The sequence below is a fragment of the Microtus oregoni genome, unplaced genomic scaffold (assembly GCF_018167655.1).
Source record: "Microtus oregoni isolate MIOR12 unplaced genomic scaffold, Mior012 000011F_ref0000422, whole genome shotgun sequence".
Taxonomy (NCBI): Eukaryota; Metazoa; Chordata; class Mammalia; order Rodentia; family Cricetidae; genus Microtus; species Microtus oregoni.
The window spans coordinates 32,893,120-32,907,154 of record NW_024543070.1 but is presented as its reverse complement, the minus strand read 5'-3'; the positions used below and the strand labels follow the sequence as shown (position 1 = coordinate 32,907,154).

General features: G+C 40.6%; 1 protein-coding gene across 1 annotated transcript in view; it reads left to right on the top strand.

The window, feature by feature from the left end:
• The first annotated feature begins 7,633 nt into the window (after nt 1–7,633).
• LOC121453552 (desmoglein-1-alpha-like) overlaps nt 7,634–14,035 on the top strand; it is a 28,721-nt gene continuing 22,319 nt past the window's right edge. Inside the window, exon 1 of the mRNA XM_041660425.1 lies at nt 7,634–7,681. Coding sequence (XP_041516359.1) covers nt 7,634–7,681 — 48 coding nt within the window. The remainder of the gene's footprint in view (nt 7,682–14,035) is intronic.

The window sequence follows — 14,035 nt, the reverse complement described above, 5'->3', positions numbered from 1 at the left end:
TAACATGAACATCTTCCTCTATTGGTAACTAGATATGTCTTCTAGTTCTTTCCATTAAGCAAACATACAACAATTTATTTTGCCAGCTCTGTTATGATTGGCATGTAAGTTGTTATAATTTTTTACTATTCTATCAGCAATGCAGCAATGTTCTCATATGTGATTTATAATCTATGAACTGCTACACCTGTGGGTAAATTCAGAGCATGAAAATTGCTGCATCAGGAGACCTCAGTTTGGTTATCAGGACCCACATTGAGCAGCTTCATGGGTATCTGACACTTTGGTTTCAGTGCACATTCACACACACACACAGAGAAAAACATTAAAATATAATTTGAAATCTTGTTGCAACAAAGAATTTGCACTTTTAATTTTTGTTAGACTTTGTCAAATTTCCAGCCAAACACATTAAGCCAATACTAATTCTCACGTGCAGGGAGGTACTTCCCGGGTTTCCTATCCTCTTCCGCAAAGGTATTGTCTAATGTTTTGATGCTAAAGGCTCCTCTGATTGGTGAGACACTTCTTATTTGTTTTGGTGTCTGTGTTATTTTATGTTTCTGACTGAGGTCAAATATCTTTCCTTTTGCCTGTTACTCATTATGCATCCTGCTGAGGGGCATCTCTAGTTACATCTCCTGCCTGTGATTGGATCGTCGACTTCCTTGGTGGCTTGTAAATTCTCATTTTGTTTTATGGAAATGGTACCTTTGTATTTTACACATGTATATGATCTTGCCCTAATTTACTACTTTTCTTCTGTTCTAATGTTTACTTTCCAGAGATTCTTTCAGCTTTTATGTTGGTAAAAGTCACCAGCCTTTTCTTTACGGGTTCTGGGTTTGCACGGGCAATCCACATTTCAAAGTACTTAAATCTTCACTGAGTTATTTTCTCTATAGTAGGTTTCTAAAAAACCATTATTAATTCTTTGATAACTTTTTATGTTTTCAGCATACTCAGCCCTCCCCCAACTCTTCCTGGATCCACCCCATTTTCCTACCCACTCAACATTGTATCCTTTTATTTTGTATGTCTTTCTACCCATCAAGTACAAACTGCTGCCACCGAGTGCAGCAGTTTACCTGGGACTAGACAGGAAAAGAAACCCAACTCTCTGCCTCCAGCTGCTGTCAGTTGTCAATACCCCTCAGCTACAAGTGAGACCTCATGGCCACCTGCCCTCCCCATGCTGGGACTGAGTCTGGCTTGAGCTTCCGCAGGGAATATAGTGTGGGCTTCTATTTCAGCGAAGTCTTTACTGTGTTGGAGATTTCTATGGTATAAGGAGTAACCTAATTTCCTTCTAAGAGCTCCACCATGCTTCTCAGCACTAACAAGTAGTCCTTGTTTTAGACAGGAGATCATTTCTTAACACACACACACACACACACACACACACACACACACTTGGGATCTGTTTGCAATATTGAGTTTCTCTGCATCAGAGCAAGTTTTTAAAATTTATGTTGCCTCCATGTCCCTGAGGAGATTTCAAGTTTTATTACGTGAGCTCCCCACTCTTCTTAGCTTCCCTCAGAATCAGGTTGCTCTCCCAATTGGTCCTTTGTTGGCATGTATTTCTTTCCTTATACACTGTATCATAACTGAATTCTCTCTCCTCCACTTGAATAATGTGACACTAGCAATGTTGTTTTTATGATGCAAAAGTTTTAGTTTGCTGACCATACTATTTATTTACACTACAGCTTTTCATATGAAAGTGAAGAACAATGTCAAAGTGTTCTAAGTCTGTTTTCCCTGTCTTTCTCAGCCGACAGTAATCTCTGAGTGAGAGCTCACTTTCCTTCACCACTTTCATCCCCGGAGTCCTACGAGCTCATGGATCTTGCGAATTCTTTTTTCAGTCAATGTACCAGGGGTGATAAGCATCATTTTTCTTTTGATACTTCTTGCATCAAAGACACTTAGGCTATTATTATGCAGCAAAAGTCTGTTATTAAAAGATAAAAAAGTATAGCACTTGGAATTAAAGTAACACGCTACCCTCAACTTATATTCAAATCTTTCAACAAAATCAAAACAAGAAATATATACATGGAGAAAGAGACAGGTAGACAGAAAGGCTAACAGGACAAAATGTTAATATACTTAAAATCACTTATCTTCCCTTTCAATCTAATTTCTAAAGAACAAAAGTGTTCCCCCATACCCTCATTTTCCTTCTCCTCTACTCCCATGGAAGCTCCATTTGGACCATCTGTATCAACTTCATCACGTCTCCAGCATCCTTTCCTAGCTCAGGTTCATTGCCTTAACTGTTATGATTGCTTCCAATGTTGCTCCCTAGTGTCCCTTTCCTAACTGTTTCTCACAAAGCTTCCTGGACAAGCTCATAAAACATAATGTTGCCAGGCTAACACCTCACAGTGGCTCGCAATGCCGTAGACTATCACACACGTTCCTCAGCAGGGCCGTCAATCCCTTCAGAGTTGGTCTCTGCTCTGCCCCTTGCCAGCCCTGCTATCTCTCATAATTTACGGCCTGGGAAATAACATTTCTTTCTGCCTTTGTTCTCCATTTGTTGTGAGTGTGCGGTCATCACGGAAAACCCCAAATCTCCCCTGCAAATTTCTTCAGCTAGTTTCCTTCATGTGGAAACTATGCCCCTAAACCTTTTTAGATCTAGACAAATCATCACCATCTTTGTGATGAGAACCTCGCAAAATTTGTTTTTATTGTTTGAGAATTTCATACACACTTATAATGTTTTCATCAAATCATCATCCCTTCCCTGCCTTCCATTTCCTCCTCGATTATTTGTATCACTTATCACTCCTAGCTTCTTATATTTTCATTTTGTTTTGTTTTTTAATCCACTGAGTCCACTTGGTGCTTCCTACATGTTCATGAGTATAAGGTCCCAACATGTGACCAATTCTGTGTCTCTGTGCTAATGACCATCTACTGTAAAAGGAAGATACTTTGATGAAGGCTGAGAGAGATGCACTGATAAACATGTATAAAGGTAAGAACTTAGGGGGACAGTTTATTACTATAACCATTTAGCAGAATAATAGCATTAGGTTTTATGACCTATGGACCTTGCCAGTCAGAGGTTTTTGGTTCAGCTAATGGTACCCACATGAGTCCGTCCCATCTTATGGAGTAAATTTTAAATCCAGTAATAAAGTGGTCTGTCACTATCTTAGTTACAGTTCCCTCAATATAGATCCGTATTTTGTGAAGTTTCCAGAACAGTAGATTTCCGTATGAATTTTTCAAAGATTTTAAGTGTTAAAACTTTCCCAAACTCCATCCTCTAACCTGTCCTTCCACCCCCACTCCATTTAGGCCTTCCTTGTCTATTATTCCCATTTCCTCTTCATAGTATACCTGTGTTCTAGCCCTCTCCCACAAAATCCACCTCCCACAGGCCTCACTAATTTCCTGACTTCTATATGTACTCTGATTTAAACACACATATCTAAAGAGTCAAAGCTGGCATCCATGTATGAGAGAGAACATGAGGCTTTTGTTTTTCAGGGTCTGGATTACTAGGCTATTTCCATTTCCTGTTTGTTGGGAATAGAGCAGCAATAAACATGAATGAGAAGCAGCTCCTTAGCTGGTAAAGAATCCCTTGGGGATATGCACAGAAATGGTATATATGGGTTATACAGTCCATCTACTTCTAGGTTTTCGAGAAACCTCTACCCTGATTTCCACAGGGGCAGCACCAGTTCACACTCTAACCAATGGTAAATAAATGGGAACTTCTGTGTTCTGTATTTATCTCCCCCCACAACCACTGAAATCCTGAAGAAATGCTGTGGGAACTGAGTTTTTAAAACACAGCAAAGGTAACAATTTCTGCAGTAAATCGTTTACCTGTTCACGGAGGTCCTCAAGCCCTTAATGACACTATTCTGGGCAAGCATCACTCACCACTGTCTATAAGATTAAACGGTTATTTTTAAGTTGCTCAGACTACTTGATCCCTACCAAACTCATTCCGCCTATGCAGAATGATGTTACCATTGACCCTATGGAAGACCCCATGAGTCTGGTGCATTCCAATTATAGACAAAACGGGCAGAGAGCCAGATTTGATCTAAGTTTATAAGTTTTCATGCCTACTCTACTACTTTTATCTTACTATGAAAAGTTCAAATAAACAAAAATAACAGAGAATACCTTATGCTATCATTGAGCATTAAGAGTTGCTAAGATTCTTCTGTATTTATTTCATCTACTTTAATTGTTGAATGACCAGAAGGAATTTACATTATCACAAGAGTTCCTTTCATAACTAAGCATATATGATATATACGTGGGTGTATAAATAAATATGTAACGTGACCTACCCTAATAACCCTTATACTATTTCTCTACTAATCCTGTTTAAACTTCCCTGAACATCCCCATAGCGACTACCAAAGCTGCTCTGTTGAACTAGTAATCTAATGAAGCATAAAGTTTCACTTTATTTTTTACATATGTATGAAGTCCTTTTCATCTACAGTAGAGACGCCTATCTCAGACAGCTTTGTGTGTGACGCTAACTCATTAAGGGATCATCTCATTGTGAGAACTATGAAACACTATTATCACTGGAATGTTGGGACAGATGTAAATCAAATCCTATGAATGGGCCTCAAATTCACTGTGTAGCTGAGGATGACAGAACATCTGTCCTGATTGTCCCTCCTGAGTCTCAGAAGGACAGGCCTCCACCGCTGGCTGTGTTCATGTAGCACTGTGGTTGAAATCCCCTCATCTGCCGTCTTATTTAAGACAATGTGTAGGGCTGGGCAGGGTAATTTTGACACATATTGAAGCTAGAGGTTTACATATGTCAAAATAGCAAATTCTCAAAGGTTTCTCTGAATGTGATGCCTGCTGTGGGCACTCTGAAAACGAGGTTAGAGAAGCAGGGGATTCCATTAATTATGCCAATGGATTTCAAGATCATTAAACTCTATTATCCTTAAGGATTTGTGTGTGTGTGTGTGTGTGTGTGTGTGTGCATGTGTGTGTGCACACACACGTGTGCGTGTGTGTTCCAAGAAAGGGTTATGCTATCCCAACTTTGCTGAGAAAATGTTGTCCCTTGAGGTGGCATCTAAAGTTTACAGTGTGTTATCAAGAAAAAGGAAAATCCCTTCTCCAAAATTCTGATACCATTGATGAACTTGGTCAGCTCATTTGGGAAACTCCAACTCAAAAATACCCTCTCCCCCTGCCAAATTTTCTAAAATTTCTGTGAAAGGAAATACTCCTACATAGTCAATATTGAGTGGAAATTTGGAGTGTGTGAAGGACAGGTGCAAGTTAGTAAGGGTCCCACCACAGTGAGGAAGGGACTGCAGAGAAAGAGCCTCTTGAGGGAACTGGAAACACATAAAGAGACGAAAGAACTACACAGTCCGCTTCAAGATATTTTCTCTCCTCCACCTCAGGACACGGGAGCAGTACACAGTCAGGAAAGGGGTCTGGGCCCACGATTCATGAATTCCTGAAAGGAAAGGCAACCAAAGGGTAAGCGGATATGGTGGAACACAGCTGCAAGCCCCCTTCTAGGGAAGCTGTGGCGAGGAGACACTACGTTCAAGGCCGTCTTGGGCTATGTAAAGAAGCTTTGCTAGTTGGAAACGGGAACAAAAGTAGAACACGGGTACAAATGCTTATCTATGCCACATACTAAGTAAATCAGTGCACTTCCTCACTTGCACTGGGCCCATTTCAAACGCTCAGTAGGCAGTTAACAGTCAGTAGCCGCTGTATTGTACAGAGTGGAGAATAGCTCTGCATTGTAGAAGTTTAGACATCATAGAAAGCTAAAAAGAAAAGACAAGAGGCAAAGGAAGAGAAGTGATGACTCATAAGCGCTCTCCCCACTCTGCTTGATGTAGCTAGCTCTCCTGTTTAGACTGCCACTACTCAGAAAGATTGGGGCTCCACCCTACCTCCTTCCCAGAAAGCTGCTAGATAAGCTGCTGTCCCCCAAACCATCTGGTTGGTTGGCATTGTTGGACTAGGGCCTTAAGTTAAGGTGGATCCAGGGATGGGCTCAGCGGAAGATAATTCAAGGGATGAAGAAGGTCCGTGCACTCTCTGGCACTGAGCCCGGAATTCCAGGTGGAAGAACATCCCCTTGTCACCGACAGCCTCCTAGAGCCAGGCCTCCTGTCCTGCGTGCCCAGTGAGGGTTCTGTCACTCCAGCCACATTAATGCCTTATTCAAGCTAAGTCACAGTTTGGAGTGTCACCAATGGACTCGTTCTCATTTGCTAATGAGGAATGTGGTCGGCTCCTCTCCTATGTTCTTTCTTCACACCAACCAATCCCTACCACAAACCTCTTTACTCACTGCAAACACAGAACCCCTTTATCCACGCCTCTGAGTGCTACAGTGAGCCAGGTGACACTTCAAACCACCATCAAGTAACTGTTGCCACACACCAAGGGCAGAATGACAGCATTCTGTAGACTGGCCCCCAGAGAGCTCTCTCTTTCCTGAGACATGTTTAGTATGTTCTGACAATAATCTACATATTATCACACAGGTCTTGCTTCAGAGTGCCATAGCAAACCCCGAAGATAACCAGCTCCAACAGGGTTCCCGAGACAGTATTTAAGTGAAGATCTCCCAACAGAGTTTTTGAACGTTGCCTTGTGTGGGTCATGGCTAAGCTCGGGCTCTTGCAGCTCTGCATGTGTGGGCAGCCATTCCCTGTGTTCTAATTGGCTCACTGTGCAGAGTCTTGGCCCTGTGCTCGGGAATCGTGCCTGACTTTTAACCCACCTACCTGAAGTGCATCTTCCGTGTTCTCATTAGAATTTCAACACTAGACTTCAACAGGATTTTGACTAGGGGCTGTGGTTGTTTCCTTCAAATCTGCCTTGGCTAAATTTTCAAGTTTGTTTTACTGTGTTTTCAGAGGACAGGCTCTCAAAGAGGAGTGAGTAAAAAATCCATAGAGGGAAGATGGAGGCCTCCCCGGACTTAGACAGGTCACAGAGAACCAAATGACGGTAAGAGTTATGTCTTGTCTGTTCGGAAATGCTATTAAAAAAAAAATACCTCACTGATTATTAGCAATTTTTTTCTCTTAACAACTTAGGAAATCGCTGCATCTTTCCTAACATCTACTAAAATGAAAAGCTTATAATTTTCTATTGTGACCTGAGGGTTTGGCTCTGAACATAAACTGTACAAGCCTATGAATGATGCAGACACTCCTAACATACTTGCCCTATTAATCTGACGAGGAGCTAACCTCTAAACAGCCAAGAAGCCCTCGGCATGAACAGTAGCCCCCATACTGTCTGCTGTCAGTGGAGGAGAGACACATCCTACCCCATAGAGAGCAGCTTTTCAGCTGGCAGGAGGGTGTGTCCCTGAGTTTTTACCTGGGAGCAATGATGATCTTGTCAAGCATTTCACTGAGACCAGCCCAAGTTTTTAGGGTGGGGATCCAGACTGGTTATACGTACCTTCCCTCCTTCTCCAGTGGAAGGCAGAAACACCTCAAAGCCTGCATGTAAGAACATCTACTGGGAAATTATTTTAATCAGACACTAGCTGAGTGGGAGAAAGAAAAAGAGCAGAGGAGAACAAACAAAACTCCCTTGGTCGTGGATGTAACTGAATCCAGTGGCAGCGATGGACCGGCAGTCCCTCAGAATAGCTGCAGTGCTTCTCATTTTCCAGGTAAGCTGATTCTCCTGAAAGCGTCCTCCACCCTCCAGGCCCAGCATAACCAAACAGGGCTTGCCAGAGAGGGTTATTTGCAGGCACTTCTATGCTAAACCACTAAAAGTTTATGTTAATGACAAGGTGGTTTTTATGAACTGGGATTTTAAGCGGTGTTTCTCTTTTTAATTGAAGACTCCAGATCATATTAAGGTCCCAGTGTCCACTCATCATATCACATCTCTGACATTCCAGACACTGCTTGGTCACTCTGGGAAAATATTCAAACTTAAGAAAGTCCTCAAGTTGCTGTATTTGCTTGTTCAAGCTCTTGTTGGTGGGGATGGGGCTTTGGAACTAAACTTTCCAGGTGTGTGGGTTTCAATCTAAACACTTTCCCCTTCTTTGGGTAGTTTGATTGACAGACTGACTGTGTGTTCTACAGCCGAGAAAGAATTTATATACACTAGAATTGTAGCTGTGAGTGACGAGCCTCGCTATCTTAGCACTCTTGTTCCTTCCAGATGTCAGACTCCATCCAACTAACACCAAAATCTTTACAATTTGAATTAAAATGTCGTTGCTAATTTCAAAACCTGATAGTACAGGAGACTTATAGCTAATATAGCAGGTGAGGGGATGAGCATAATTAAGGGGTAAGTGTAATTGTTGCTGCCCTTGACCTTCAATAAGGATATTGCACAGAGTTGTACACTGATGGTCAGACCATGCAGTGCAATTATTTATTGTTGCCCCCCTACGGGTCATTCATTTTCTCTTAGAGTTGATAAATGTGCCACACCAAGATATCAGTTTCATGCTCAGCAATAAAGGTCTCTCAAAGTTCACGGGAGGATAAATGGAACCTTGAAAGGCAAGTCCAGGTAGATCCCCCTCCAGCTTTGGCAGCATGTGTTTCTTATTTGTTTTTACTTGCTCAATTTTTGAACTGGAATGTTGGGTGCGTATTGCAACAAGTTAGAGTTTTGGTTTGCTGTATGCTAGCTAATTGGATTTCAGTTTGTTTATCAAGAGGGGTCATAGGGCTGAGGATGTCACTCAGTGGTGGAGCACTTGCCTGGCATGCATGAGGTCCTGGGTTCAGTTCCCAGAAATGAGTGAGAAAAGGCCAGGGAGACGGTGAGCAGTGACTCTCAAAAGTTTTAGTTCTAAGCTGCCCTTCAAATGTGACTTTTATTCAATGGGTTTTTAAATGGATTCTTAGGTTCAATTGATGTCACTACCTGGACTATGGAAAAGATCGATGAGTATTATATAGCATGTCATTTGACCACAGAAATATCTGTCTATTGCTAAATAATGAAATACTTTAATTTTAAATTTCATATAAATTTGACTCTTTAAGGCTTATTGTAGTGCTTCCATTCACTAATGCAGTACCTATGTGCTAATTTTCATTGAATTAATAAGTAATTCTTTATTTCTTGATTTATGTGATTATTTCTAATTAATCACAACTTACGAAATTCCTCCAAACGCCTATTTCCTTGTTAGTCATTTATCAACAAAATATATCATTCTGTCAAAGTTCTCATAAAATTGTCTGCCTGGAGAGAGAAAATTGTGAGGATTTGTGTTTTATTCTCTAAGCTTGGATTGTGTGTGTGTACACATGCATGCACGCACGCATGCTCACGCACACATGCATGCACACCTATGAATTGATTTTGGGAAGAGGGAGAGTCTGTGACTATATTTACTGTGGAATCTAACACAAATTTCTCAAGTGCCTTACAATATGTATCTTTATTTTCACTTACATGTGTGAGTCTGTGTAAATGTGTTCAAGAAGTGTGTGGGTACCTTGGAGCTGGAGCTCTAGGACGGTGACTCAGTGAACGCGCATGCCAGGAACTGAACTCAGGTCCTCTGGAAGAGCAGTACATGCTCTTTACCTCTGTGCCATCTTGCCAGCCCATCTTTAGAAACTTTTACTATAGTTAATTAAAATGCTTTATTTTCAAGTTAATAGGATATTTTTGGTAAAATGTTTCATTTTTGAACTCTTTGAAGGTCCTGTTTTCACTGCTAATTTTAGAAGATGATTTTGCAATTCCAGCTTTCTGTTCCTAGCCTCACTGAGTGTGTTTGTATTTACCAAAGGAAAAGGTGAAAAAAAGGTCATTGTATTCTTCGCTGTTCAAAGTAAATAGATCAAAATCCATGTTAGATATTTAAAGAACATTTAGAAAAAATGCAAATATATTTAAGATGTTTAAATTGGTAGTCTTTTCATAGAAAGCAACTTAAAGAACTTGGCAACTATGTGTTGGTGGTATATTGCATGACTTGCTCAGCACATGTGGAAGTGGATGCGTTAAGCCTTGCCCAAATTAGTAAGTTAGACCAGAGAGACTAAGGCAGAGAAACTGTTCCTAAATGGACCAAGGCTGCTGCATGAGTTTTCTACCAATTCAGAAGTCTCCTGGATAGATGGTAGCTCACATCTCTTACAGTACTACAAGCTGAAGGCATGGGTTGATTTTCTCCCTCCTCTTGTTCCTTCTCCACCCCTTTCTCATCATCCTCTTCCTTCCCCTATCTATCTATCTATCTATCTATCTATCTATCTATCTATCATCTATCCATCCATCCATCCATGTGTATAAGTATGTATGTATCTATCTGTCTGTGTATGTATGTATGTAGATAGATAGATAACTATCTCTCCATCTATCCATCTGTCCATCCATCCATCCATCTATCTATCATCCATGTATGTATATATGCATTTAGCTGTATGTGTGTATGTGTTTATTTATGTATGCATGTATCTATCTATTTATCTATCTGTCTGTCTGTCTATCTATCTACATAGAGGGAGTAGTTATAATCCTTTCCTTCCAGAGAACACTGTTACACCTGTGCACCAAACAGAAAAAAAAATCTGTGCAGATGATTGTGATTATTATGAAAGGGAACCCACAGCCTCCTTGAGAAGGACAGTAAGATCTGAGAACTCTAGTGATTGTGGGAAAAATCACCTGCTAATTTGCCACATCTGATTACTCTGCTAAACATGAATACAAATCAGAAGACATCCTTTTCTATAGAGGCAACAGAAGCAGATTAAGCTCAAAAAAACAGAAAAATCTCCTATCTTTTAACAAAAGTAATGCTAATCATAGCTTTGGATTTTGCTTGATTTTAAATTTTTGATTCAGGATCTTACTCTGCAGTCCAGGCTAGCCCCGTATTCACTATGTAGCCCAAGTTGGTCTTAAGTTCCAGGTCTCCCTGTCTCAACCTCCTAAGTGCTTGGGTTATAGGCATGCACCACTAGATCAGGCTCTGGTCTACTCTTTTTATGAGAATTTTATGGGATTACTATTTCATTCAATTAACCAACACCCAATAAAATAACCCTACAATTTGAGCTTTGTTAAACTTTTTAAGAATACAAGCAGGGGTTAAAATGGTACTCATTTATGGCATAGTTAATGAGCTTATTTGAACCTGATAAAGTAAGTTATTCAATTTACGTTCACTGACACCAAAAAAAGTACTAAACAGCTAGTATAGACCAAACAGAAGACAATTCACCAGAAACTTTGATGTTTATCTATACATATCTTAAATTGCTATGTATTGCAGAGGATAGCATTTGAACTCAATATTTTATAGGAAATGAAATCCGTGTTTATTCCTCTGGTTAGTGAGAGAAACTGAAGTGAAGCAGGCTCGTCTCTACAGATGTGGTATTTGTGAAAGCTTTCTTTATTCACTGAAAATTTAGGAGTAAAATTGTCCTCCAACTTTGCACAAGTGGGGAGTCACACCCATCACCACTGAAGTAGGCCGTCACAGTGTGAAAGACGGCCTTTCTGTGACAAGAAAAGCTGAAGTGAAGCATGCATGCTGTGGGCATGAATCAAGACGTGCATCTTGGGAGCAGCAGGAGAATGCAGACAAAGGACACTTGGGTCCCTGTGTACATCACTTACTTTCTGATGCTTCTCTACTCTGCAGTCAACAAGGACCCTGTGACCAACATCCTGGTGTCACAAGAGACATTGTCTAATGTTCAGGCAGGAAGCTTGATCTGCTGGGCATTGTGGTTGGGTTTCTTCTGCTCCTTCAGCTGAGTTAACACCCTCCAGGGTGCTGGGTCATGCTGCCCACCCTAGTTATGCTTGGCAAACTCTTGTAATGGACCTAGACAGGTCCAACTTTTCTCATGCCAATGACTGGCGATCCATGCCCTTAATTGCTCTACAAGCATGGGGTACAGTCTTTTATACTTGTCTAATTAGAATCATATCCCTACAAATTAACAGCTGATTGCTGCTTATGCAACTCTTTGACACTAAGCCATTTGAAGGCAAGTTCCATGTCTGATGAACCTTTGTGTCATTCACGGTTGTCTCAACCAAGACACTCAATGCAAGGCGGATCCACGGTGTCTCACCGCACAGAACAGAAACACCAAAAGGGAAATTGGGGATAGCTCGAAATTCTTTTCCCATACACACTTGAAAATTTATCCTCTCCAGGTAATCAGTGTGGAAATAACCATGTTGCCTTTTCCCTAATGGTTTGAGGCAGAGTGTTGCACCCACTTGACATTTCATTCTAAGCCTACCAGAACTTTCAGGGTCTCATTCTTTCTAATGCCTTGTTCCTTTAATGCAGCTCCTCATGTTGTTGTGACCCCCAACCTTAAAATTATTTCACTGATACTTCATAACTGTAATTTTGCTACTGTTATGAGTAATAATGTAAATATCTTATATGCAGGATATCATATATTTGAACTCTATTCACAGACCATTTCAAGGGTCATTCAACCCCAAGGGGTGACAACCAGTAGGTTGAGAACCACCCTTTTAATGCCATCATGATGTCTCAGAATTTGTAACACACATTTGTCAAAGAAATGAGCAACTCATGAATAAATATGAGAAATCATTGAGTTATGATCATTCCAAACATCACATCCTTTGTCAGAGAAATCCGAAAGAAAGACAAAGTAGGGGTTTTGTTGTTGTTTTGTTTATTTTTTGTAAAGAAATAAATTCTATTTTACCTGTTCTTTATAGCTTATCCCTGTGATGTACCTAATAGTTCACATTTTGTTCACAAATTGCCACTACCTCACTATTATTAAATGTTATAATATTTATATATTATACATATTATAAAATATATATTATAAAATTATAATTTATGAAATATATATTATAAAAATATAAATATTATATCAAATTTTCCTCATAAAAATTACCCTTCAAGTCAAAATTTAGGATGTGAAAAAGACAAATTTTAACTTCAAAAGACTTGTTTAAATTCACTTTAGCTGGATGATCACGGAAAGTGTCAAGAATGTGCATCCTATGGCTTTTAAATAAACATATTTTGATTGGCTGTGAAGCAGGTGTAACTAGAAAGGCTCATTGAGATGAGTTTTATTTACTGTTGTTACAGAACTTTTGGGCTCCAAGAGAATTTAGTTTTCAATGTTTGTGACAACACTGTGTCACAGACAGATTAAGTTTCCAGTGGGCAAGAGAGCAGGGTCTTTTTAAACACTGTGACAAGCCCTGTCTCTAAGGGAAATCGCCATTGCTGGGAACACTGCACAAAATCCAGATTGTTTCTGAGCCCAAGTTACCCCATCATCATCACACACAAAAGCCATGCCTGTGCCAGAGTTAGGACAGAAAATTTTCACTAATTCCCACACCTAAAACTCATTTTGTCTTTCTCTTCTCTTTTGTCAACAAAATTCCTAGGAAAGAAGCTGTATGTCTTCCTTTCCTCCCCAGCCAGTGTTCTCTTTTGGTAGGGCCAGTCTTTGCCTTGTCTAGCTGAAAATGTTCTCTAAAAGGACTTGACACTCTGGGATTTCCTCAAATTTTACACAGTTCAGTTTTTGAAGATCACGGGACATTCACGTCGCATTGGTCTTTCAGTGCTCCTTCTGGTCCATCTGTGCATCATTTTACTTCCTCCGATCCGTAGGGCACACTTTCTTTCCTGCCTTTCTTCCTTCCCCCTTCCTCTCTCCCTTCTTCCTGTCCTCTCTCCTTCCTCTCTATTTTTCTCTCTGTATCTCTTTCCCTTTTTCTTAACCCTTCAAAACCACCACCACCAAGCCATGCCCCACCTCTCCACACCCCTACTTTCCACTGATTCCCAGTTAAACAAAGGCAGGAGTTCCCTGTGCCACCCGCACCCACGGGTTGTTTCTTAGCTGCATCCCGCGCTTTACGAGCATGGAATTCTTCCATGATTTCAACAGCTCTACCAGAGTGGATGCACCTGGACATTATAGCCAAGCTAGGTTTTTCTCAATGGTGGCGTTCCTCCAGCACCTCAAACACTGTCCTACCTGTGGCCTCTTTTGGACTG